The sequence below is a fragment of the Cetorhinus maximus genome, chromosome 3 (genome assembly GCF_964194155.1).
Source record: "Cetorhinus maximus chromosome 3, sCetMax3.hap1.1, whole genome shotgun sequence".
NCBI lineage: Eukaryota > Metazoa > Chordata > Chondrichthyes > Lamniformes > Cetorhinidae > Cetorhinus > Cetorhinus maximus.
Genome location: NC_135881.1, coordinates 109,970,534 through 109,998,360, shown reverse-complemented (window position 1 = coordinate 109,998,360; position 27,827 = coordinate 109,970,534). Strand labels below are relative to the sequence as shown.

General features: G+C 44.7%; 1 protein-coding gene across 1 annotated transcript in view; it reads left to right on the top strand.

Moving 5' to 3' along the window:
- The first annotated feature begins 1,674 nt into the window (after positions 1-1,674).
- vwde (von Willebrand factor D and EGF domains) overlaps positions 1,675-27,827 on the top strand; it is a 379,611-nt gene continuing 353,458 nt past the window's right edge. Inside the window, exon 1 of the mRNA XM_078538828.1 lies at positions 1,675-2,100. Coding sequence (XP_078394954.1) covers positions 2,022-2,100 — 79 coding nt within the window. The 5' untranslated portion in view covers positions 1,675-2,021. The remainder of the gene's footprint in view (positions 2,101-27,827) is intronic.

Sequence of the window (27,827 nt, the reverse complement as noted above, 5' to 3'; positions counted from 1 at the left end):
GCAGGTAATAGTACTGAGCTCTGGGGGAACCCCACTGGAAACAGCTTTCCTGTCACAAAAACACGTGTTGATCATTACCCTTGGCTCCTGACAATTTTGAATTCAATTTGCCACCTGCCCTTGGATCCCATGAGCTTTTAATTTTCTTACCCATCTACTATGTGGGACCTTTTCAAAAGCCCTGCTAAAATCCATGTAACCGACATCAAAAGTGTTCATTTACTCTCCTTGTTACCTCCTAAAAAATTCCAATCAAGTTAGTCAGACATGACCTTGCCTTAAGCAAATCCATGTTGCCTGTCCTTGATTAATCCATTGCCTTTCTAAATGATAATTCATACTTTTGCTTGAGTTTTTTTCTGATAATATGTCCACCACTGAGGTTAAGCTGACTGATCTGTAATTACTCAGCTAATCATTTTGTCCTTTTTATATAAGGGATAGTTAGTCATGATTGTAGTCACACCAGGGCTTCCTTTACAACTTTAAGAAGTCCTGGTGCTGTGGGATGGCGGGAGATGGCTTAGACAGATGAGAACATGGAACATTGAGAAACCTGAGTGCACTGTTGGGTGGCAAAGGGGCATTCAAGAACATTGAGGTGGGAAAGATTAGAGATGGGGCAGTAGTTTGGGAAGATAAGGATAGAAATTAAGCAGTTTATAATGACAGCATGGGGTTGATAATTGAAACTGGTTGATCAGAAGCTGGTATGGTGTAAGTCTAAAGCTGTGGTATTGGACTTCATAGGGTGATTAAATTTGACGAGGATTGGGACGGATGGAGGAAAACTGCAGAATTATGTGGGTGGAGGGTTAAAGGAATTGGGAGCATGGAAGAAGACAGGGTAGAAAGCAGAAGAATTTGATGATCTCGATTTAGATACGGGATTTCGTGAGATTCTCACACCTGGAATAAGAGTGAGACTATAGGTCTCAAAAAGAGCTAGATTGCAAACTTACAAAACCTTTTTTTTTTCTGAACGAGATACATCAAAATAGGCCTCATTTTTCGAAAACCGAATCTGAGGAGTCTCGCTCAAAGTGTCTCAGGTTACTGTGTGGCTACATGAACACATTATTTTTGCAAACATTTGCTTCTGACTAGTGAGGACAGAGCAGTTGTTTCCTCCAAATGAGTAACACATAACACAGGTCTGGAGCAACAGCTAAAAACCTCCTTCGTAATAATTCAATTTATTCACCACTGTTCCCAGTGTCCAAACTGTGGCGCTGTGCTCTTCATCAGGAGACGATGCTTTGCAGAAAGTGAGAACAATTTTCAGAGGGAGACTGAGTTTGAACACGATAATAATCCAAACACCCACTACATAAAAATCTGAACGAGCACACACCAAGACAAATCAAAATCAAAAACAAAAACACCTGGAAAAACTCAGCAGATCTGGCAGCATCCACGGAGAGGAGCACAGTTAACGTTTCGAGTCCGAATGACCCTTCAACAGAACAAACCAAGACAAATCAAGTTGGACAGCACAAACTGACTATGAAACGTAAATGGGAAAAGTACATTTTTTTTTTAAAAGATAGTTTTCAACCAGTTGCATAAAACCCCGAACAGGAGGCAACGCAGATGATGAAAGTTGTCACCCGCGGCCCGAGGGGAAAGAATCCGAATTCGGTCGCGCGCCCACCTGTCTCGTGGGCGCGCCCGCTCCAACTTGATCCCCGTGCACGTGTGCGCGCGTGTCGCCTCCTGCCTTCCCCGCGCGCTGAGCCAGGAGTGGTGGTGAGTCGCGCGCGGCTGCCCCTTGTCCATTGACCGCCCCGCCTCCAAGCTCGAGCTCCTGTGTCAATCGGCGCCTGGGACCCCACAACTGCTGCAACGCAATCAGAGCGCTGGAGCTATAGCGGGCCCCTGCGCTACCATCCACAATAGGCAGAGGCACTAATGTCACATTGCTCAACGCCCTTTTCTCCCCACTGAAGAAGAAGAAGGGAAAAAAAAACTTTTGTGTGCGAATCGTCCCGTAGAAAACAAAAAAATCGATTTTATTGGCAATGGCACTAAAGGCACTCAGGGCGTGTTACATTTTCTGGACTCTGCTGCTGTCCTTTCACGATGTCTCCTGTCAGTTAGGTAAGCGATTTTTTAAAGACATTGTAAAGGACAGAAAATGATCATCAATAATTAATATGTTGACAGCATTTAAATTGTTCGGATGCAATTATTATTTTATTTGGTTAGAAGTAAATATGCGGCCATCTGCCTTTTGTCACTTTTATTTAAGTTAACCAGACTACAATTATCGTGCCTTTTCTTTAAAAAAGGGGGAAATCGTATTTCGTAAAATAAAGTATTTTGGTAATTTCAGCGAGTTTGAGATACACCAAACAATGCGATTTGCATTGTCTCCAGTACAAATCATTCAATCTTCGAAGTCGTGTTATTCTCAATGAAACACGTGCATGTTTTGTTTTCTTGAACATTTCGTATATCTGAAGTATTTACCAGTTGCTATTTGCTTGGAAAATGTTATTTGTACTTTTAAAGATACACACACCCTGATAACCATTTCGATTTTAATTAGCGACATTTATGCACAACGAGCGAAATGTTAAACTGAATTCAGGAGAATGTAACTTTAGAAATAAATTATTTTAGTATTCGTGTGCAAGTTTTTAAAAAATCTTAATCTTCCCTGGGTAGCGGTATCGCTTTCAACAGTCTTTTTTTTCTGATTTGTTCTGTTCCATTCGGCCTTCGGGTCGCGTGTTCTATCGATTTTAAAATATTGAATATCAAAATAGCACAAAATCGCACTTTTATTTAATAAATATCGAAATTGTTTCAAAGGATACAACTATACTTCTTAAAGTATGTTGCAGAGTATTTCTAAATCTGCAGAAACTAGTGTCAGTTTAGAGGGTTAATAAATCTATGATTAGACAATAATCCAGTCAAGTGCAATATTTTTAAAGCACTTTTTTGGATGTAGAGTTACAAACTATTATCAACATTCTATGTAAATTTTATTTCTTTGCATGGTCCCGTGGATCAAGAAGATTTGATATTGCAAGCTGTAGGACATAGACAATGATGTTTCTCCATGTATGATGTTGCTAACTGATTTATGTTTTATTGACTGCAACATTTTTCTTGACATGTTAAACACCATAGTTTTTATGCTAAGCACTGATGTGCGTTGCAGATAATTTACTGCTGCAAGGCATGTATGTGCTGTATCTGAGCTGTTTTCTTCTTGGACATAAAATCTACAGAAACCATTAAAACAGTTCATAGTTGTAAAAAGGCTAAACTTCTGGTTTGTAAAATTGACAAGCCCTGAGTGGTCAAAGCAGAACTGAGAGTTTTGGGACTGAAAATTTCTAGGGTATTGGTGGTCATTTATCATCACCCCATCTGGTTTATGTGTAAGCATTCCAGCACTAAACGGAATTCCCAAGCTTTCACTTACAACTGAAAACAATCCAGGAAAATTTGGATAATTTTAAAACAGGCCTATGTTTGTAGCATTGCTTTCACTTGATCGACACAGTTAAAGATTACCATTAAAAGTAACTTTAAAAACCGCTTTAAATATCACGTGGAAGAAAATAATGCTTATGGTACAAATCGGTGTAATAACTGCAAATGATAGGTAGTAGCAATGAAAATGGCAAAGGCCTTTCCGTATGTCAGTTATATTGATGATCTATCCTCTACAACAGCAGTAATTTCAGATATCAACACTTATTGGATTGCTTTTCCTAGCCTGAAGGCATTGCTTAAGTCAACATACTTTGAGCCCAGTGAAGTGTCTCCTGTGCTCTCTTGGGACTAGAATTGCAGGGTAGTATCAGTAGCACATTGACATTCTTCTTGATCTACTCTAGCAGTTTTGCTGTAATCCAAATTTCTTACGTCCCATTTCATTGTATTCATTTTCTAATGTTATAATGTTCACTTTCCCTTGTGGCCAGCATTATAATCATACAAGATTTGTTTTCTTTTATCCATATTGTACCACATGTAGTAGCTAACCCATATGATTAACCTGGGTTTCAGCAGTTTGTGTTATATACTGGACTTTGGTAAACCTGTGCAACACATCAACCACTGCCTCTGCAGTTGAAAAGAGTAACCTTGCAGTGGTTCCAAGAAACAGAGAATTTCATTGTAATTTCATCAAATAGCATTGATGGTGCCTTATATGACCTGAAAAGCGACACATAACATTTGAAGAAAGGACATTTCTCCAAACATTTCAGCAAATCATTTAGTATTGAAGGATTTACTGACCAAGACTATTTTTCTGTTTTTTAACGCAGCAGTAAATTATACCATATGCTTAGAAAGGTACATTAATGAGGACATTTACAAATGAACTGTACTAGATATCAATTGGTACAGCAGTTTGCTTGTATTAATATGAAATGTTTTAAATGTGCATCTTACATACATTTCCATGACTTTGTCACCAGTCTCATGGAATTAAGAATTTCCATTCAATCTGTATGTATGACTTTCCAAATCTATTAACTCCAAGTGTACTTCATCTGTTGTTGGCACATTACACTCTTGTAGGCAGGTAATTGCTTGATAAGGAACTCTTTTGGGAATTCCATTACGATTTTTTTCTGTCAATGAAGCAATGATGGTGTTTACATGAATGCCATTGCAGTATGGTTAAAATGCATTTATAATATCCTCTCAATTGTCAGTAAAAAGAAGAGTATGAATTTGCTATAAAAAGTGGCCATACCAAGCAGTTTTCACATTCCTAGATATATTAATACATGGAAAAAACTCAGGAAAACTTTTCCTTCGATATTAGTTCCTTTGAAATAGAGCAAGTGGCACTTGGAATCATTGTAGTTTAATGCAGTGAATCGGAAGGAGTAATCATTTTATTTTTCATATGCCATTTATTTATATATTCGGAACTCAGTTACATTGAATTCCTTTGCTACCCAATATGAACAGTATGCAAGATCATTGGAAAAAAAACTCACAACTATAACTTAGCTCTGCCTGGGTTGACCAGGCTTTGGTTGAAAGCATTTAAGTAGGGTAGTAAGGCAAATCCGGACAGGGGTATTAGGCATATAAGTATTAATTTATATATGTGGGTCGGGCCAGGTGGAGGAAGCTGGGATTAACATCATTCAGTGTTTTCTAAACATATTAAAATATTTTTCTGCTTCTTGCTTAACTGGTCAAAGTCCCAAAAGGTAGAACAAAGTCCTGTTAGTAATGGGAAACCATCTGGTGTCCTTCAGGATAGATAGATGCTCAGTATTGTGAAAAGCTGCCCTTTTATAGACTTCACAGCAGTTTAACAATTCCTGTGTCAAAGAAGATTTCCTGGATGGAGGAGGGGAAAGGATAGTCTCATAGCCTGAAGTGAATGAGAACTTCAACATGTAAATAGATGGGAAACAAAGGGCTGAATTTTCATCTGGGTGCAGAGATGCATTCCAGTGTGTGAATGGCTACACTTAGTTTTATTCTTGGAGGAAATTTGATTTTACTCCACATTCTCAACCCCACACCATTTTCCTCTGGCCTTTTTGCGGGTAGGGAATGCATAGTATGCAAAAATACATACCCGTCCCCACTGAGATTGGGTTTCCCATTTTAAATGAGGGGCGTAAATTGGATTTCCTCCCACAAACCATTTTCATCTGGTGGTGTGGGATTTTGGAAGCCCATTAAAAGCATGTCAGATTTGAGAGCTCATGAAGAAAATGGAAAGCCTGCTGAGGAGTCGGGAACATTCTGAAAGGTAAGTGTAAAATGGTTTGATGCCTTCAAATGTCACTATTAGATGCTGTATTGTGATATGGATGTGCTTCAATGCAGTGATTCATTACAGGGATCTGTTCTGCAAAACTAAGCTGATCCTTGATTGATATAGGGTAAAGTAACATGGGACTTAGGAGCATGAGTAGGTCATTCAGCCCTTCGAGCCTGCTGTGCCATTTAATAAGATCATGGCTCATCTGGTTGTGGTCTCAACTCCACCTTCCTGTATGCCTTCCATAAACCTTGTCTATCAAAAATCTGCCTATCTCTGCCTTGAATAAATTCAATGACCCAGCCTTCATTGCTCTCTAGGGAAGAGAATTCCACATACTAACCACCCTCAGAGAGAAAAAAAATTCTCCTCATCTCAGTGTTAAAAGGGAGACCTCTTATTCTAAAACCATATCCTTTAGTTCTAGCCTGCCCCACAAGTCGAAACATCCTCCTGGTAGCTACCCTGTCATGTCCCTTTAGGATCTTATATGTTTCAATCAGACTAGCATTGTGTAACTGTTCACATGCATTACAGAACTTTTCCAATGGAGCAAGTACCATAACGTATTAAAAAATGTAAATAAAAAGTCCTCTGCTGTCATGTTTTTGTGCTCTGTTTTAATTGAAATGGCAGATTTGGCTGATTTTAAAAAAATGAAGAAGAAAAAATGGTCTGCACCTGCTCCCCCTCCGTTGATTGACAGGCACTCTGCTTTGAAATGGAAATAGATATCTGCTCTGTCAGTAGAGCTGGAAGCTTTTGTTAAGACAGCTGTCTCATTGTGAATACTTGGCTGGGTTTCAAAAGTTCATGCTCAGCAGGTGGTCTTATTGAACTAAGAACTATTGAAGCATTTACCAGCCTATAATAACAGAATATATCTTTCATGTAATTTTGTTTTTGTTTGTAAACCTAATAGGCACTTAAAGGATTGCAACTTTTATCCCCCCCATGGGTTTTTTTGATCTGGTATCAATAATAGTGAGTTTTCATTCAGTGATTTTTTTTTTTAGATTGTTCGAGGTTTAATGATTTTCCAATAATTTAAAAATAATTCCCATTGTTATTGCATGGTTCCTGAGAACTGCACATAGTGCATGCATACTGGGTAATTGGCTATGGAGGATACATGGGGAAGGTCATAGAGGTGGCATGGGATGGCATGGGTAATAGAGGAAGCATGAGGTGGCATTGGGGAATGTCAGATGGCATGGGGAATCTGAGGGAGCATGGGATGGCATTGAGGAATGTGAGGTGACATAGGGGCATTGGGGTGGTTAAGAGGTGAGGTTTAAGGGGCCTTTAAACAATGTTGGGAGCTGGCTGCTGTGTTGGACAACTGAGCACGTCTTCTAACTTGTCCTCCTCTGCACCCACACTCGTCACGCACTCCATCGTGGCTCACAAAATGTACTGTGAACCTGCTCACTGTATGAAAAAATGAAAACCCCTTGTAAAGTCACATGTGGGTCGGGTGTGCAGTTTGTGAGCCACAAACATAGAAACTAGAAGCAGGAGTAGGCCATTCGGCCCTTCGAGCCTCCTCCGCCATTCATTATGATCATGGCTGATCATCCAACTCAAAAGCCTGCTCCCACTTTCTCCCCATACCCTTTGATCCCTTTCGCCCCAAGAGCTATATCTAACTCCTTCTTGAAAACATACAATGTTTTGGTCTCAACTACTTTCTGTGATAACGAATTCCACAGGTTCACCACTCTCTGGGTGAAGAAATTTCTCCTCATCTCAGTCCTAAATGGTCTACCCCATATCCTCCGATTGTGACCCCTGGTTCTGGACTCCCCCATCATCGGGAACATCCTTCCTGCATCTACCCTGTCTAGTCCTGTTAGAATTTTATAGGTTTCTGTGAGATCCCCCCTCATTCTTCTGAACTCCAGTGAATATAATCTTAATCGACTCAATCTCTCCTCATATGTCAGTCCCGCCATCCCAGGAATCAGTCGGGTAAACCTTTGCTGCACTCCCTCTATAGCAAGTACATCCTTCCTCAGATAAGGAGACTAAAACTGCACACAATATTCCAGGTGTGGCCTCACCAAGGCCCTGTACAATTGCAGCAAGACATCCCTGTTCCTGTACTCGAATCCTCTGGCTATGAAGGCCAACATACTATTTGCCTTCTTTACTGCCTGCTGCACCTGCATGCTTGCCTTCAGCAACTAGTGTACAAGGACACCCAGGTCTCATTGCACATTCCCCTCTCTCAATTTATAGCCATTCAGATAATAATCTGCCTTCATGTTTTTGCTACCAAAGTGGATAACCTCACATTTATCCACATTATATTGCGTCTGATATGCATTTGCCCACTCATTCAGCTTGTCCAAATCACACTGAAGCATCTCTGCATCCTCCTCACAGCTCACCCTCCCACCCAGCTTTGTGTCATCTGCAAATTTGGAGATATTACATTTAATCCCCTCATCTAAATCATTAATATATATTGTGAATAACTGGGGTCCCAGCACCGATCCCTGCGGTACCCCACTAGTCACTGCCTGCCATTTGGAAAAAGACCCTTTTATTCCTACTCTTTGTTTCCTGTCTGCCATTTTCTATCCATACACTACCCCCAATCCCATGCACTTTAATTTTACATGCCAATCTCTTATGTGGGACTTTGTCGAAAGCCTTCTGAAAGTCCAAATAAACCACATCCAATGGCTCCCCCTGATCAACTCTACTGGTTACATCCTCGAAAAATTCCAGTAGATTTGTCAAGCATGATTTCCCTTTCATAAATCCATGCTGACTCTGTCCAATTCTGCCACTGCTTTCCACGTGCCCAGCTATTAAATATTTTATAATGGACTCTAGAATTTTCCCCACTACCGACATCAGGCTGACTAGTCTATAATTCCCTGTTTTCTCTCTGCCTCCCTTTTTAAATAGTGGGGTTACATTAGCTATCCTCCAATCTGTAGGAACTGTTCTAGAGTCTATAGAATCTCGGAAGATGACCACCAATGCATTCACTATTTCTAGGGCCACTTCCTTAAATGCTCTGGGATGTAGATTATCAGGCCCCAGGGATTTATTGGCCTTCAATCCCATCAATTTCCCCAACACCATTTCCCTACTAATACTGATTTCTTTCAGTTCCTCCCTCTCACTAAACCCTGTGTTCCCCAACATTTCTGGTATGTTATTAGTGTCCTCCTTTGTGAAGACAGAACCAAAGTATGTATTTAGTTGGTCAGCCATTTCTTTGTTCCCCATTATAAATTCCCCTGTTTCTGACTGTAAAGGACCTACATTTGTCTTCACCAATCTTTTTCTCTTCACATACCTATGGAAACTTTTACAGTCAGTTTTTATGTTCTCTGCAAGCTTACTCTTGTACTCTATTTTTCCCTTCTTAATCAATCCCTTGGTCCCCCTTTGCTGGTATGTACGCTGGTCAGATTTTCCCAAGCACACATGAAAATTTGGCTCAACTCGTCCCCCTCCAAAGGTGAACTTTCCTATGGGGCAGGGCGGGACCTGCACACCGATGCGTAAAATGACTCGGGGTGATGTCGGGCGGGTATCCTGATGTCACCCCACGTCATTTAGATTTTCACTTTGGCGGATGCCGAACTGTCAAAGGCCTATTAAGGTTTGTTAATCACCTAATTGAGGTTGTTGTCAGGGCTGCCCATCCAACCTTACAGTTGGCGGGCAGGCCAGGAGCCCAGGTGGGCTTCCGATAAAACATGAAACCCCATCCACGGGTGGGATGAGGTTTCATGAGGGTTTTAGAAATGTTTATTAAGTCTTAACATTCAAGTAATTGACATGTCCCAGCTCATGTGACAGTGTCACATGAGGGGACATGTCAATTTTTTTCTTCTCCATTCATCACAGTTTTTTAAGGTGAAATGATCTCCCTGAGGCAGCAGTTGGCCTCAGGGAGATCTGTAGGCTGTTTTGTGCATGCGCGAAAGAGTGCACAGATCTGCTCAGGGAATCCCCCCCCCCCCGCATATGTCTGGACGGACGTCATGCTGAGCAGGCCTTAATTGGCCCGCCCATGTGAAATGGCGGCACACCCCCAACCGGTGGCGCCCATTGGGAACCTGCCCACTCGTGCCCGCTCCCGCACAACTCCCTCTGACGGGGGGGGAAAATGCTGCCCATGATCTCAGTATTAATTTCTGTGAAACGTAACTGTGAATATTTTTGTTTATATTTCTTCTGGGGATGTGGGTAACATTAGTAAGTTTGCGTTTATTACCCATGCCAAGAGGATAAAATCACTGCAACATTCCTTCTCTCCGTTCTTGCTAGCCTTTACCAGACTTGTGTCTTTCATGAGACCCGTAACCTGCTTTATTGACCTCCAATTGACTCAGCTGCTGATCACTCAGCTATCTTTCCTTGACCCAGTGCTTGCCAACATTGAATCTCTCTCCCCAGTCAGTATTCCTCCCATCTTTTCAAAGGTGTCATCAGCATCTCATCCTTAAAAAGCTTAGCCTCAACCCCTTGCTCCACCCTTAGCATCGCTTATGTTGACCTGCAATGTCATCTCCAAATTTCTATCCAAGGGTGAAATGGGCATACACTGGAGTATGCTGAATAGATTGACTTTCTAACTTTGGAAGCAAGAATAAGCCTGCTTTTGAGATTATGCTGAGTATAATTTATTTTCACTTTTGCAGATATAAAGCCTTGAATTAGATTAAGATCAAGATTTATTGTTAATTAAAACAAACATAATTTTATACAAAACAACTAGCATATAAAGTGCTTTTAAAATTCTAAAACATTGCAAAGATGCTTCACAGATGCATTATAAAGAAAATTGAAACCAAGTCCAGAAGGCAGCTGACCAAAAGCTTGGCCAAAGTAGCATCTGAAAGGAGGAAAGAGAGTTAGAGAGCCAAAGAGGTTCAGGGAAGAAATTCCATAGGTTCAAGGAAAGAATTCCAAAAGTTAGTGCATTAGCAGCTGAAGGCATGGACACCAATGGTGGAGCAACTAAAACTGAGGATACTCAAGAGGCCAGAATTAATGGAGTGCAGATCTTCCAAAAGAATGTGGGGCTGGAGGACACTATAGAGGTAGGAAGAGATGAGGCCATGGATGGATTTGAAAATGAGGATGAGAATTTTAAAATAGATGTATTGCTTGACTGGGAGTTAATGTAAGTCAGCGAGCACAGGGGTGATGAGTGATGTGACTTGGTGCAAGCGAGGGCGCAAGCAGTAGAGCTTTTCGTGAGCTCAGGTTTATGGAAGGTAGGCTGGTCAGGAGTGTGCTGGAATAGTCAAGTCTAGAGGATTTCAGCAGCTGAGCTGAGGCCAGGACAGAGTCATGCAGTGTTACAGAGGGAAAATAGATGGTCTTAGTGATGGTGCATGTATGTGATGGAAGCTCACCTTGGATTCAAATGTGATAGTAAGGTTGCAAACAGTCTGCTTCAACCTCAAACAGTTGTTAGAAAAAGGGATGGAGTTGGTTGCTAGGGAATAGATTTTGTATATTTAATTAGAGGAAATTTCTGCTTTGTCAGGCAATTAGTCTGATAATTTAGAGACAGTGGATTAGTCGACAGAGGTGACAGTGAGGTAGAGCTGGTTGTTATCAGCGTATGTGTGAAAACTCATGCTGTGTTTTCAGATGATGATGCTGAAGAGCAGGCATGTGGATGAGAAATACGAGAGGGGTAGGATAGATCCTTGGGGAACACCAGAGGTAATGGAGCTGGAGTGAGAAGAGAAGCCATTGTGGGCAATTCTCATCTACAATTAGATAAGAATGGAACAAGGTGAGCACAATCCAACTCAGCTGGATGACAGCAGAGAGGTGTTGGAGGAGAATTGTGGGGTCAACTATGTCAAAGGATACAGACAGGTCAAGAATGATGAGGAGGGAAAGTGTGACTTTGTCACACTCTCACATTTGCCATTTCTAACTTTGATAAGAGCTGTTTGGCACTATGGCAGGGTGAAAACCTGATTGGAGGGGTTCTAAAACGGAGTTCCTGGAAAGATGGGCACAGCTTTGAGAGGTGAAAACACATTCAGAGACTTTGGAGAAGAAAAGGAGGTTGTTAGTGGTGGATGGGGGGAGGGCAAGGATGGTGGAGTTAAGGGTTGGTTTTTGAGGGGCAGGGCTACGATGGCAGATTTGAAGGAGAGACAGAGAGAGACAGAACCTGAGGAGAGCGAGCTATTAGTATTAACTATTAATAATATCAGCTTGTCTGGGGAGCAGCAGGAGAAGTTGAGTGGTCAGTAGTTTAGTAGGAATAAGGCCTAGGGAGCAGGAGGTGGGTCTTATGGACAAGATAAACCTGGAGACAGCTGGGCGTGGTGGTGCGGGAGATAGGAGAGAAACTAATAATGAGATGGGATCAGAGCACAGGGCAGTGGGGAGCTGTAGAGGAAGTTTGATGTGGTGGCTGAAGGGAAGAGAGGGAAGCAGCAGAGGCAGCTAATGTGATGGTCTCAGTCTTTGTGACAAAGAAGTCCATGAGCTTCTCACACATGTTGGAGGTGAGAAGGTTTTAAGAAGATGGTTTGTAGTAGAGAAAAGAAGCTGGGATTTATTTATTTTTTATTCCAAGACGATCCTAGGGTAATGGTCAGTTTTGGCAGATGAGAGCAGGGCCTGATAGTGCTCTTTTAAAATTTAATTTCCGGGATGTGGGCATTGCTGGCTAGGCCAGTATTTATTGCCCATCCCTAATTGCCCTTGAGAAGGTGGTGGTGAGCTGCCTTCTTGAACCACAGTTGTCCCTGTGATGTCAGTAGACCCATGGTGCTGTCAGGAAGGGAGTTCCAGGATTTTGACCCAGCGACAGTGAAGGAATGGTGATATATTTCTAAGTCAGGAGGGTGAGTGCCTTGATGGCAGTGTTCCCATGTACCTGGTGCCCTTGTCCTTCTAAATGGTAGTGGTTGTGGGTTTGGAAGGTGCTGCCTAAGGAGCCTTGATATCTTTCTGCAGTGCATCCTGTATATGGTACACACTGCTGCCACTGTTCGTCAGTGGTGGAGGGAGTGAATGTTTGTGGATGGGGTACCAGTCAAGTGGGTTGCTTTGGCCTGGATGGTGTCAGGCTTTTCGAGTGTTGTTGGAGCTGCACTCATCCAGGCAAGTGGGGAATATTCCATCATACTCCCGACTTGTGCCTTGTAGATGGTGGACAGGATTTGGGGAGGCAGGAGGTGAGTTACTTGCCGCAGAATTCCTAGCCCCTGACCTGCTCTTGTAGCCACAGTATTTATATGGCTAGTTCAGTTCAGTTTCTGGTCAATGGTAACCCCCAGGATGTTGATATTGGGGGATTCAGCGATGGTAATGCCATTGAATGTCAAGGGGTGATGGTTGGATTCTCTCTTATTGGAGATGATCATTGCTTGGCACTTGCTTTTTGTGTGCAGGGCATATCTGGGCAATCTTCCACATTTCTGGGTAGGTGCCAGTGTTGTAGCTGTACTGGAACAGCTTGGCTAGGGGCGTGGCAAGTTCTGGAGCACAAGTCTTCAGTACTATTGCCGGAATATTGCCAGGGCTCATAGCCTTTGCAGCATCCTTCAGCCGTTTCTTGATATCACATGGAGTGAATTGAATTGGCTGAAGTCTGGCATCAACTAGACCTGATAGTGAATGACGAGACCAGTTCACGATACCCATTCAAGCGTGCAACTCTTGGGAAATGGAGATGAGGACTGTACGTGGGGTAACAGCCAGAGTGAGAGAGAGTAATGGCTTTAGTAGGAACTATAAAAAGGTGGAGGTGATGGTGTCATTGAGCAAATTAGTCACTGTAGAAATGTCATGGTGAACAGGGGGCCAAAGTCTAGACAGTTAGTATTTCGATAGTGCAGGGGTATGTGAATCAGGGGATAGTCTTTTCCAGAGGCAGACACATAAGGAAGTAGGATTGGGACGTGGAAGGGGGATGTGGGTGGAAAGCGATACAAGGAAGTGATCAGAGATGGACTTATCTATGATTGATATGATGGGAGTAACATTAAACTCTCACATTAAACTTGGCCACAATAAGGTAAGCAATCACTGAATAATGAAACTCTATGATGAAGTATGTTACCTGCAACTCCATGGGAAGTATTTTCCCCCCACTAAATGCTGCCTCAGGGAGATCGGCGCCAAATTTAAAAATGGGCCAGGTGTAAAAATAAAATTTCCCTGACATGTCCCCTCATGTGACACTGTCACATGAGTTGGGACATGTACATCACTTTAAAGCATACATTTATTAAAATTTTTAAAACCCTCATTAAACCTCATCTCGCCCGTGGATGAGGTTTCATGCTTTTTCTGAAGCCTGCCAGGGCTCCCGGCCTGCCCGCCAACCTTAAGGTTGGACAGGTTGGTCCATTAATTATATCAATTATTTCTTAAATGGCCTCAATAGGCCGTTGACAGGTCGGTGGGCGCACAGCTGATTTGGAAGTGCCCCCGCCAACCTGAAAATTGAAATGACGCGGGGTGACGTCGCGAGTTCAGCCTGACGTCATCCCACCTCATTTTATGCGTCGGCAAGCGGGCCCTGCCCCGCCGCTTACCGACCTAAAGATCCTGGCCCATGCAACTTTTAATTACCCATCTCAAGAACAAATAAAAAAAAGTAACCTTTTACAGTTATGAGAAATGCTACCCTCAGGAATTTATGTCTGTTGCGCTTTGGAAACTTGGTTTGGTTCTCAAAGAAGACGGTTTTCAATACCAAAAATAGTGACTGTCTGTAACCTGTCATGTACTTCCCCTCGTGAAAGAATATATGACCATTTGGAAGAAATAACATGGAGCAGAATTTTTCCCTTGGCGGGCAGTCTCAGCTTGGGCGGAAGGGGGTGTTCAGGAAGCCAACCGCCACATGCGATTGGGGTCGGACCACGATTTCACCCTGGCGGACCAATTAAGGCCTGCCCAGCGTGAAATGCGAGCGGCAGCGCTGAGTGCTGCCTGTGTGTGGTAGGGGGGTGGAGGGTGAGCGGGGTGAGCGCGGACTTCGCACAGCACGCATGTGCGCGAGTGAGTACCTGAAAATCTCCCTAAGGCATGGAGCTGCCTCAGGGAGATATTGCGTTTTTAAAAAAAAAATAAAGATTTGAAAAATGTAATAAAACATGTCCCCCCCATGTGACAGAGTCACATGGGCAGGGCCAGGTTATTAATTAAATTTTAAAACTTTTCTTTTTATTTGCTTTTGGAAATCCCGCCCGTGGATGAGGTTTCCAAAAAAATGCAAAGGCCACTTGGCCTTTTTGCCTGTCTGCCAACCGTAAGGTTGGACGGGCAGCAAAAAGTTTATGTTAATTGCTTGTTTAATGGGCTTAACAGGCCTTTTTAATTGTCGGCGGGTGCGCTGCCGAAATCGGCGTGAGTCCGCCAATCAACTATCATGTGACTGTGCGCTGACGTTGGCATGCCCAACTGATGTCAACGCCCGTTATTTCACACTCAAGCGGGTCGGGCACCCACTGAGCTAAAAATTTTGCCCATGGTTAATAAAAGTTAGAGGCAGGTGGGTGCCTTCGAAGTGCAAATCTTGTGTTGTGCCAGCATATTTCAAATCGGCAACAGTTGGAATGTCAGAATTGGACACAGTACTTGTGAGCTAGGTTGGTTAAAAATTCAGGTAGAGTAACCATTCCTATTGCTATCAAAGGGAGATCACTTTGAGTATTGCTGAATAAGATACATGTTGTTGAAATTTTTTGTCTTACGCTCATCAGGACAGAAACAAGAATACCACATTTCAAAGGGGACAGTTTATATTGCATGAGAAAAGGGTGCTGTTTGGCTGGTAAGTAGACCCTGATTGGTTGAGGCATTGCCATGGGGAATGCATGAGGGAACAAGCTTTTGTTTAATTGAAAAAGGCGCAATGCCTGAATAGGTTCTTCTTGTTTGCAGAGGACAGGGCCCTGCATAAGAATATGGGCAGAATTTTCTGGCTGACGTGCGGGTGGTGGAGCCCGCACATCAGCGCTTAAAATGTCGCGCGCTGACGTTGCGCGAGCGTCCTGACGTCAGCGTGCGGCAGCGCGATATTTTGGTCGGCGGGAGCGCACAGCAGCGGGATGCACGCCCGCCAATAATTAAAGGCCTTGTTAAGGCCCTTAACTTGCCAATTGTCGAGGATTTTGAGGGGCCCGTGCGAACTTTGGGTCGGCACACGGGCCCAACGGGCAGGCGGGTAGGAGATTTTTTAATAAAACTCATGCAATGTCGGGATATGTGGACTCAGAGGGGTTGTTCATGCTTTCCATGAAGTTTTAATTGCAGAAAGTGTTTTAAAGTTGCCTGTGTGATTGTTAGCAATTCACATCGATTTCCAAGAGCTTTTTGTGTACATTGCAAACCAGTCTGCAGACAGTAATCTTTCCTGGGCCTGCAGCTTTCCGGAGGCCTCCATTTAGCCTGGGAATATGGGTTCTGACATCTCCACTGAAGGCAGCTCCTCTGAGGAGGAAGGGAGGGATAGAATAAGGAGGAGGCCAGGAGTGGACAATCAGCCTCCAGGGGAGCCACCTTTGGGAGGCCAGGCGCAGGCACAAGGGGCGCAGGGCCAAGAAGTTGTCCAAGGTGGAAGGGGCCGCAGAAGACGCCACTATCCTGCTGCCAGGGCATACAGGCGGCGAAGCAGCTACCTCAATATGACTGAGGTGCAGTGTTGAAGGAGGCGCCAACTCTCAAGGGAGACAGTCAACTATATCTGTCAGATATGATTGGCCCTGAAATATCTCCTAACTGTGTGGGTGGACACCCCATGCTAGCGGCTCTCAAAATCACAGTTGTTCTCCACTTCTATGCATCTGGCTCCTTCCAGGGCTCGGTGGGTGATCTTTGCGGTGTCTCCCAATCAGCTGCCCACACTTGTGTCAATCAGGTTACAGATGCTCTGTTCAGACGGGTATTGACCTTCATCCACTTCCGCTGTGACCAGGCAAGTCAGGCACAGCGAGCCAGAGGCTTCGCGGCCATTGCTGGCTTCCCCCGCGTCCAGGGTGCTATAGACTGCACACATGTGGCCATCAAGGCGCCAGCAGATGAGCCCGGTGCCTTCGTCAACAGGAAGGGCTTACACTCCATGAACGTGCAGATAGTGTGTGATCACAGGATGCTGATTCTACAAGTTTGTGCAAGGTACCCAGGTAGCTCCCATGACGCCTACATCTTCAGACACTCCCAGGTGCCGGGGCTCTTCAGTGCTCCGGCTCGGCTGGATGGTTGGCTGGTGGGTGACAAGGGCTATCCCCTCCGAAGGTGGCTCATGACGCCTCTCTGCCGTCCAAGAACAGAAGCTGAGCAGCGCTACAATAGGCACCACAAGGGCTGTGGTGGAGAGAGCCATCGGTCTTCTCAAGATGCGCTTCCGTTGCCTGGACCACTCAGGGGGCACACTCCAGTAGCCCCCAGATCACGTCTCTCTGATAGTGGTAGCATGCTGCGCTCTGCACAATCTTGCACTGGAAAGGGGGGATGCAGTTGATGATGAAGAACTTGACGCCCTGGATGAGGCTGCACATGATGAATCCAGCAGTGGCTCAGAGGATGAGGAAGTACAGGGTGATGATGAGGGGCAGCACGCTGACCTGCTATTATGCTAAGGAGGCAGGGACACCTGGGACAATTTAATCCAAAGAACGTTCAGCTAGCTCCACACACATGGATCTGCAGGAACAGCATTGCCTGGCACTTCCACACGTGGCACTTAGGTGCTACATTTTCCACCTTATCAGCTGCAACTAAGGGCTTAGTACAGAAACACCAATGTCCACTCAAACACTCATGATATTTCTGTGAAAAAGACAAATGCAGCACAAAGGAGATACCCTCAGCCATGATCAGAAAAGTGGACTTTATTATGTCCAAAATATAACAGAAGTGTCTCCATTGCAAACATAAGTATATTTTTCCCATTTCTAAGGCCAACACAAAATCACCAGTGACATACCCGTTGAGTGCCTAACGTGCCTTATGCTTTCATTTGCGGGTGCTACTTCTAGGTGCCGCCCCATCGGCCGGAGTGACTTGTGAGACAGCCTGCTGACCCTGCTGTCCTGTTGGCACGATGACCTTGGCAGGTGTCCTCTGGCCCGTGGAGCCTGTGATGGCCCCGCCTGGGAGGGAATGGCCAGTTCCAGAACTGGCATCTCCCCAGTTGTCGCAGCCTCAACGGAAGCAATGTTGACTGGCAGAGGGGCGGAGAAGCTGCTGCCCTCATCCGGAGTGCCCTGAGAGGAGCTCGCAGCAATGACAGGCAGCTGCTGCACCAACGTGAGGTCCCATTGTCCCTGCTCATCGCAGATACATGGGCACTGAGCGCCGACGCTTGGTGCCCACAACATCTCCCACATTGGGAATGACCACCTGTGGCAGTACCGCTGTGAGGGCTTGCAGATCAGAGCGTAACCCAATCAGAAGATTCTCCATCCGATCGAACCCCCTCTCCATGAGAGTCGCCAATCTCTCAGTGGAGGAAGCATGAAGCTCTGTCCTGAGGTTCATGCCTTTATGTGCACTCTGCCTGAACTCCTCCATCGCAGAGACCAACTGAAGCACACCCTCATGCAACCCTGCCAGATGCAAACGCGATTCCTGCCGCTTGTCCTGCAGCTGCTGCGTTGGTAGCAACTCCAGAGGTACGTCATCAGTGCCAGACTCAGCATGTGCCTGGTCCCCTGCAGCCCTCCAGCTGCTGACGCCATCGGCACTCTCTGTCCCTACCATCTCCTCCAGCGATTGTGAAGTGCCCTCTCCACTGTGACCCGGGACACTAGCCGACGGTAAATTCCCCACTGAAGTGTTTGTGTCTGCGCTGGTGCCTGGCTGGTTGAAATGATGTGCCGCAAGTTGCACACCTTGGGCCTCAGGTGTGGAGGGGGGGGATGCGGTGTCTTTGGGCGTGGCCATGTGGTGGTGATGCTGAAATTAACAACAAGGACAGTGCACGAGTTAGCGTACAGTCAGTTAAACCTTTCATCCCTTTCCCCCCAAGCCTCGTAAGTCGCTCACCCTTCAAGACCCTAAGGAGACGAACATTGGTGGGGTGGAAATGAGTCAAGAGGAGGCCCAAACATTAGATGCGCATACAGACAGGCTGGTCAGATGGCCTCAGGAATGCCACATGGCATATTTTGTGCCATTGGAGTGGGGAGAGTACAGAGGTACCTGACCTGGATGCATGCTGGCCTGGATAGTTGCGGTGCTGAGGAAACATCATAAACACTTGCGATGTTTGCCGTGGATCACAGGAGATTGACAGGTCACATTATTGACCTTCATACCGTTAGGAGGGACATAGACCGGGTGGGCAGAAAGCAACATTTCCCCTTGGCGTAGGGATGAGTAACGTGGTGGCATTTATTTAAGTTGAGTGCCATGAGGTTCACAGCTGAGGTTCTGAGGACCTTTTGGACAGAGTAATGTGGGGCGTACTGGCTGAAAGGGTGGTGGAGATTCCAACCCCCCTAAGATGCAATAAGTCTTTGGCTGTGCAGCAGCAGTGCCATGGCATGTTAGGCCATGGGGACAGTGGTCACAAATGGGATAAGGTGACTTTGGAAGGTGGTGGAGACGCGATTCCTCAAGGGGATGAGGGACCTTTTGTGTATGACCCACACATCAGAATGTCTCAGTCTGTGAATGAGCAGCGTTGCAGCACTAACGATTGCAGCAGCCATCAGTGGCTTGGATGGTGGTCAGACAGAGTGGATGGACTGTAGACCTCAAATATCTGGCCGCTGAACCCCAGCCTTGCCGCCACATGTCGCCCTGGTCGCCTGCCTCCTCCCCAGCTCCATGGCCTGCTCCTCAAAGGTTTTGAGGCGCTGGAGCAGGGCGTGCGCACCTTCAGTCCTCTGGCGCTCCCGCTGGTTGTGTTCAGTTTTTGCATGCAGAATAGAGAAGAGGATTTATTGGGGCTGATCGCTCATGTGCTCTGCACGCGCATGCAGCACCCCAACCACAGTGGCCCATCTGAGGCCTTCAGCGGCTCCTGTCCACACTACTGGTGATCAGTCCCCAGAAGATAGTACGGCTACTCCCAACCCCCTCTCCCAACGGTCACCTAGGACACATTCGGCGTCCATCACTTTGAATAGCACACGAGTCTTCGTGCCCATGGCAAGGAGGCGCAACTAGGTGCGGCGCCGAGGCCAGCAGATGGCTCTTGGCCATGACACCTTGAGGCTCTCCTTCCAACATCTCATCACCATCAATATGACATGTGTTGGAGTTCTGAGTATGTGTCTAGCGGCCTCCCCTGCAGGTTGCCCCCAGACTACTCAAATGTGACAAACACCAACATATGCTGCGGGGAGCACCCATATTCTCTCAACCACTAAGGCTGATGTAAGCATGGTCACTATCTGTTTGCCCACCCAGTGTGCACCAAATGCCCAATGCAGTAAGGACAGAAAGACTTGGGGTGGGGCTCAAAGGCTAAGGCTACCTTCTGGGTAAAATGGCCTAGGCCGACATGGTACTCACCCTTCCAGAGCGCAGCAAATCATTGAATCTCTTGTGGCACTGCGTGCCTGTGCGCCGCACATCATCATGGGCGCTTACACTGTCACCAACCTCCTCCCACGCCTGGTTGGTGACATGAGGGGCCCTCCCCCTCCCATCATCTGGATACAATATATCCCGACGGCTGGACACCTCTTGGAGGAGGAAGCGAGGCATGCATCGGAGAAGCGAGGGGCACACTGGCCTCTCCTGCAGCCTGTCCCCCTCCTCCTGCTCATGCTCCTGTCCTGTGGCAGCTGCCTCTCTCTCTCCCCGAGTGGTAATGGTGCACTGCCTCAAGCAGTCTGCCTGGCCACTCTTTATACAGATTGCTGGTTCCCCATTGGAACCGGCGGTCTGAGCCAGCCCGCCTCCGCAACTATTTTCCCATTCTCCACGGGAGTCACTAACCCGCTGGGCGGGCCTTAATTGGCCCGCCCGCGGAAAATAGTGGTGCAGCCCGTTTCGGCGGTGGCAATTGGCGGCCCACCCGCCGCTGAGTCGGTCGGGCCTGCCCGCCTGTCAAGGGCAAAATTCTGGCCTATATGTCACTTCTAGCAAGCATCAGTGAGCCACATTTTGAGCTTGACTGATATTTTCAAGTTGGTTGTTAGTGTAACTCTTAGCATACTCGGGGTTGTTCAGTAAGTTCTGTCCAATCACAGAATCACATCTAATGTTGGACACTTTGCTCTGAGTTTTGCAAGCATGGGCTGGTTGAATACAGTCAGTACTTTGCCTGTTGCGAACAGCCAAAGGCACATGTTGTTGATATGATCGATCAGTCGGTGGGGCATATGACCTATATACCTGGCATCACACCAGCACTGACATTCATATACCACATTATTCATTTGTGTGGTAGTCAGAATGTCTTTTTGGCTTGATGGCAGTATCCTGTTAATGGAGAAGACCACTATGTAGCAGCATGAAATGGCAAGCTTCAACAGTTGCTCAAATTTTTTCTTCCAGAGTAACTTGGGGTAAACTGCACATTGAGATCACCTATGAATTATGATCGTCTAGGTGAAATGTTGGAGGTTTGTTTGTCCTGTGGAACTGCACTTCAATAAGAGACATTTTAGAGAAAGGCAGAAAATTGGTAAGAACAAAATAGAGCTTTAATGGGGTTATATTAAGTAAGTAGAAGAACAAAGAAAAAATAATTACCTCATAACTAAAAGCTAAATGCAAAGGTAGGAAAAGACAATGAAGAAAGTTGTTTAAAAATTGAGAGATAATAATCTTGGGGAGGTTTTATGATTAACTATGTTGAGAGCCTCTATTTCTTAGCCTTCAGAGGTGCCTAGTTGAGGGTAAGAAACAAATTATCCAACTTTATAATTTATTACATTTTGTACAAGCTGGCACATCACCCCTGAGCTGATATTCACCTACTGGGCCCTCCAACCTGTATGCAAACTTTAAAAATATATAAGAAGCCTATATATTTTGTATAAATAAGATAGGTAGGAATGTAAGTTGTGAAGAGGAGGTAAAGAGTCTGCAAAGGGTTATAGATATATTTAGTGAGTGGTCAAAAAAATTGCAGATGGAATAGAACGTGGGAAAATTGAAATTGTCCATTTTGCCAAGAAGAATAGAAAGGCAGCATATTATTTAAATAGAGAGATTGCAGAACTCTGAGGTACAGAGGGATATGGATGTCCTGGTACACAAATCACAAAAAGTTAGGATGCAGGTACAGCAAATGAGTATGAAGGCAAATGGCATGTTGGTGTTTATTACCAAGGGAATTGAATATAAAAGTAGGGAAGTTTTACAGCTGCTTACAGGACCTTGATGAGACCACGTTGGGAGTACTGTGTACAGTTTTGGTGTCCTTATTTGGAAAAGGATATAATTACATTAGAAGCAGTTCAGAGGAGGTTCATTCGACTCATTCCTGGAATGAAAGGCTTATGTTATGAAGAAAGATTGGGACAGGTTGGACCTATACCAATTGGAATTTAGAAGAATGAGAGGTGATTGTATTGAAACATATAAGATCCTGAGAGGACTTGATAGGATGGATATCCGGGAAGATGTTTCCTCTAGTTGGGGAGACTAGAACTAGGGGACACAGTTTAAGAATAAGAGGTCTTCCTTTTAAGATGGAGATAAGGAGAATTTTTTTCTCTCAGAGGATCATTAGATTGTGGAATTCTCTTCCCCAGAAAGCAGTGGAGGCTGGGCCATTGAATTTATTCAAGGCAGAGTTAAATAGATTTTTGATAGTCAAGGGTTATGGGGGGCAGACAGGAAAGTGGAGTTTAGACCACAACCAGATCAGCCATGATCTTATCAAATGGCAGTGCAGGCTTGAAAGGCTGAATGGCCTACTCCTGCTCTTAAGTACTAAGCTTCCCCTTTCTTATTGCCAGTGAAGTCATTTATTACTATGTTCAATATCTATGAAACATCCAGCAAGTTTATAAAATTGCATTTCTCCATTTATTCTTCCGTGTGTCTTTATGGTTCAGGAAACTCGTTCTCAATTATTTCAATTTAATTAAAAATTGCATGGAGTTGCAGGTGACATTCATCCTCGAAGAAGTTTATCATTCAATGATTGCTTTCTTTGCTGTGGCCACGTCTAATGTGTGTAAAATTACTGTTGATTTAAGTAACAAAAGTCTTGGTCTTAATCTAATTCATTAGAAGTGGAGTGTGCAAGTTTTCTTTGTGAGCAGTTAAGTGCATATAATGGAACTTACAGGCCACGTATAAAGTTTAAATCAATAGTTCCATTAATTTGTATAGATCTCCAGCTGCTGACACTAATAGATCTTGGTGTTCTTTTTTTAATGTACCAATGAGGCAACTGTGCTAAAAACAGCCTTTCAGGCACAAGAAATTAAAACAGTGGTAAGAAATGTAATAATCATAGAGCTAACTAAATAAATAGAACTAAATCATCTCAGTTTGTGGGCCAGATTTGCAAGGTTTGTGAACTACATGTGCCCCTGTCTCATGTACCCCACCATGGCATTAGAGCTATGTTTACAAGTTATTATAAGACTTTCTTGTTTAATCAGAATAACAAGTATTTTGTTGTGAAAACATTAAATTTACTCAATTGACATGAGTTAGAACCATAGGCCAGAATTTTCCATTCATCGGGCGGGCACGTGTCTCACCCGAATGAGCGTAAAATGACACGTGATGACGTCGGGCGAGCGTCCCGACATCATTGCGCACTCGCGCAATATTTCAGTCGGTGGGTGCATGCGGGCATCGCCGACAATTAACAGGCCTATTAAGGCCATCGTAAGTACCAATTGAATTAAATTTTTCGCTGCCCATCCAACATTATGGTTGGCAGGTAGGCGAAAAGGCCAAGTGGCCTTTGGATATTTCGCGGAACCTCATCCACGGGTGAGGTTTCGTTCAGTGATTTAAAAAATGTAAACGTTTTCAGGCTAATTTCTAACATGTCCCTGCTCATGTGACAGAGCCATATGAGGGGATATACTACAAACATTTTAAAATTCTTTATTTTCGTCGTTCAAAATCTTCATTTCCCTGAGGCAGCTCTGTGTCTCAGGGAGCTTTTCCTGCGTGCACCCATGCTTATGCGTGAACTTGTGCGCTTGCCCTCCTCCCTGCCCCACACACAGGTAGTGCATGAAATCACAGCCGGGTCCTGATCGCGGTTGGCTTCCCGACCACTCCTACTTGCCCCCACTGAGCCCGTCCAACGAGGGCAAAATTCTGCACATAGAAAAGTTATGGCATAGATGCCAGCTACAAAAAAGAAAGAAAAAGAAACTAGCTGCTCATTTTAACCCCACTTTCCAGCACCTGGTCCGTAACTTTGCAGGTTACAGCATTTCAGATTCAGATACAGGTACCTTTGAAGTGAATCAAGTGTTTCAGCCTCAACCACCAATTTGGACAGTGAATTCCAGGCGTACACCACCCTCTGGGTGCAAAAGTTTTTCCTCATGTCCCCTCTAATCCTTCTACCAATCACCTTAAATCTATGCTCCAGTAGTTGTCCTCTCAGCTATGGGAAGCAGGTCTTTCTTGTCTACACTACCTAGGCCCCTCATAATTTTGTACACCTAATTAAGGTCACCCCTCAGCCTCCTCTGTTCTAAGGAAAACAACCCTGGCCTATCCAATCTTTCCTCACAGCTGCAATTTTCATGCTGTAGTGACATTCTTGTAAATCTCCTGGGCAGAATTTCCCCCCGTTGTGGGAGATGTTGATGGGAGGGCGTGTGCAGGTGCGCTTCCGATCGGCGCCCCTGATCGGAGGCACGGTGCCATTTTACGTGGGCAGGCCAATTAAGGCCCACGCAGCGTGACGTCCGCAGGGAAGCACTATGCGCTCCCTGTGCAGGCGGGGGGAATCCCAAAATCGAGAGTGCGCTCTTTCGCGCATGTGCACGAAAGAGTGCACTCATCTCCCTGAGGCTAAGTGCAGCCTCAAGGAGATCGCCTCTACTTTTAAAAATATTAGAAAAAGAAAAAAAAAATTCCCTTACATGTCCCCTCATGTGACAATGTCACATGAGTTGGGATATGTTCATAATTTCCAGGGAAACTTTATTAAAATTTTTAAAACCCTACATGAAACCTCATCCCGCCGGTAGATGAGGCTTCATGATTTTTCTAGTTGCTGCCGGGGCTCCTGGCCTGCCCGCCACCCTTAAGGTTGGACGGGCAGGTCCACTAATGACTTTAATTGATCTGTCCATGGCCTCAATTGGCCATTGACAGGTCGGCGGGCCTGCAGCTGATTTTGCTGTGCCCCCGCCTTCCTGAAAATTTAAATGGGGCGTGGCGACGTCGGGAGTTCTGCCCGATGTCACCGCACATCATTTTACGCGTCGGCGAGTGGGCCCCGCCCTTGCTCACTGACGGTAAAATCCTGCCCCCTCTGTGCTCTCTCCAGAGCAATTATGTCCTTCCTGTAATGTGACCAGAACACAAAATTCCAGCTGTGGCCTAACCAGGGTTTTCTACAGTTCCAACATTATCCCTGCTTTTGTATTCAATACCTAGTCCAATAAAGGAAAGCATTCCATATGCTTTCTTTACCACCTTATCCACCTGTCCTGCCACCTTCAGTGCCCTGTGGACATGCACTCCAAGGTCCCTCAATTGCTCTACCCCTCTCAAAATCCTCCTGTTTATTGAGTATTCCTTTGCTTTGTTTGCCCTCCCCAAATGCATTACCTGACACTTCCCTGGACTGAATTCCACTTGTCACTGTTCCACCCACTCAACCAAACCATTGATATCATTCTGGAGTCGACAGCTATCCTCTTCACTATCAACTATATGGCCAATCTTTGTGTCATCTTCAAATTTCCCAATCATGTCTCCCACATTTAAGTCCAAATCATTAATACTATCAACAAAAAACAAAGGCCTCAACACTGAGCCCTGTGGAACGCCACTGGAAACTGCTTTCTATTCGCAAAAACATCCATCGACCCTTTCCCTTTGTTTCCTGTCACTGAGCCAATTTTGGATCCAGCCCTGTATCCGATGAAATTTCACATTTTTGACCATTCACATTTTTGACCAGTCTGCCATGTGGGGCCTTGTCAAATGCCTTACTAAAATCCATGTAAACAACATCCACTGAACTACCCTCATCAATCCTTCTTGTTACTTCCTCAAAAAATCAGATTAAGCTAGCAAGACACGACCTTCCCCTAACAAAGCCATGCTGGCTATTGCTGATCAGTCCGTGCCTTTCTAAGTGACAGTTTATCCTGTCTCTCAGAATTGATTCCAAAAATTTGCCCACCACCAAAGTCAGACTGACCAGCCTATAATTATCTGGCCTATCCCACATACCCTTTTAAAATAATGGTATAATGTTCGCTGACCTCCAATCCTCTGGTACCTCGCCTGTGTCTAATAAGGATTGGAAAATGATCCTCAGAGCATCCGCTATTTCCTCCCTACTTCCTTTAACAGCCTGGGATACAATCCATCTGGCCCTGGTTATTTATCCACCTTCAAGAATGTCAGTCCCTCCAGTACTTCCTCTCTCAATATGCTTATTGTATCTAAAATGTCACACTCCTCCTCTTTAACTAGAACGTCTGCATCATCCCTCTCCTTAGTGCAGGCAGAGACAAAGTACTCATTGAGAACCTTGCTCACATCTTCTGCATCAACACATAAGTTACCATATACATCTTCATTAGGCCCTACCCTTTCCTTAGTTATTCTCTTGTTCTTAGCTGTTAAAAAATCTTTGGGTTTTCTTTGATTTTACCTGCCAATATTTTTTTCAGATCCTCTCTTTGCTTTCCTAATTTCCTTTTTTACTTCACCCCTGTACGTCCTATACTCCTCTAGGCTTTCTACAGTATTAAGCTTTTTGTGGCTGTCAAAAGCTTTCTCTTTCTGTTTTATCTTACCAGGGTCTCGTGTCAACAGTAGAGTTTAATACTAACGTGCCATCATTGCCACTGGTATAAATCTAGCAACATAAAATGTATTGGTAACAGCCCTATTCCGATATAGAGTTGTTGCTAATACTGTATCTGAATTGCAGGACCGTGTTTACTGTTGGTCACAATTGTTTTTGCTGATTTCTGATAATCTTAGATTTGGATGAATGAAGTTCACAGGAAATTTAAGAATTACTTGACATTGGCAGAAAAGACACAGGAGTGGCTGTGAAACACTTTGGGATATCATGTGGTCACAGAAGGCTTTATGTAAATAGACATTCTTTCTTCTGAAAGAATCTTAGATAATTGTGGAGATGTTCCAAGCACTTATAAGCCCACAAAAAAGAATAGTAGGCAAGTATATATTGTACTGTGGCCATACGACATTAGAAAAAGGAGCAGGTGTAGGCTGTTTGGCCCTTTGAGCCTTCTACACCTTCAACAGGCAAAATATTGACCATACCCAGCCCATGCTTCCAAAACTCAAAACATATTGTCCAACATTGGATGTGATTCTGCTATTGGACAACACCTGCTAATCAACCCTGATTCTGCTAAGAATTACACTGAAAACCAATTTAAGATTGTCAGTCAGGCTCGCAGTGTAGCTCACCTATGCATGCTAGAAGGCACATATATTCACGCAGAGGGCCCTGTCCTTTGCAGACAGAAAGAACATGTCCACACCTTGAACATTTTTCAACTAAACTAAAGTTTAGTGAACAGTCGTTCCTTGGGCAATGCCTTGACCAGTCAGAGTTGACCTGCCAGTTTGAATTTGAACAAAGCTGGGTAGTTAACTGTTCCATGCTGCATTCATCATGGCAACATTTTCATCAATCAAAGTCCATGTGCCAACCAATCAGCTCTCTTCTCATGCAGTATACATTGTTGTTCCCTCATTATAGTTTACAATTTCTTGCGAGCTATCCTGATTAGTGCAGGGTGAAAAGCTTTGACAGCATGTCTGTTTTTTCAGCAATATTCAAGTCTGTACTACCAAACACTGTGAAATTGATCACAGAAATCAGAGACCCTGATCAATCAAACAATGCTTCTGGTGTTCTGTTATTCTAATAGATGTCTGGGTTCTCAGGCAAGCCTCATTATGTCTGAGGAGACATGGGGTGGGTATGGGG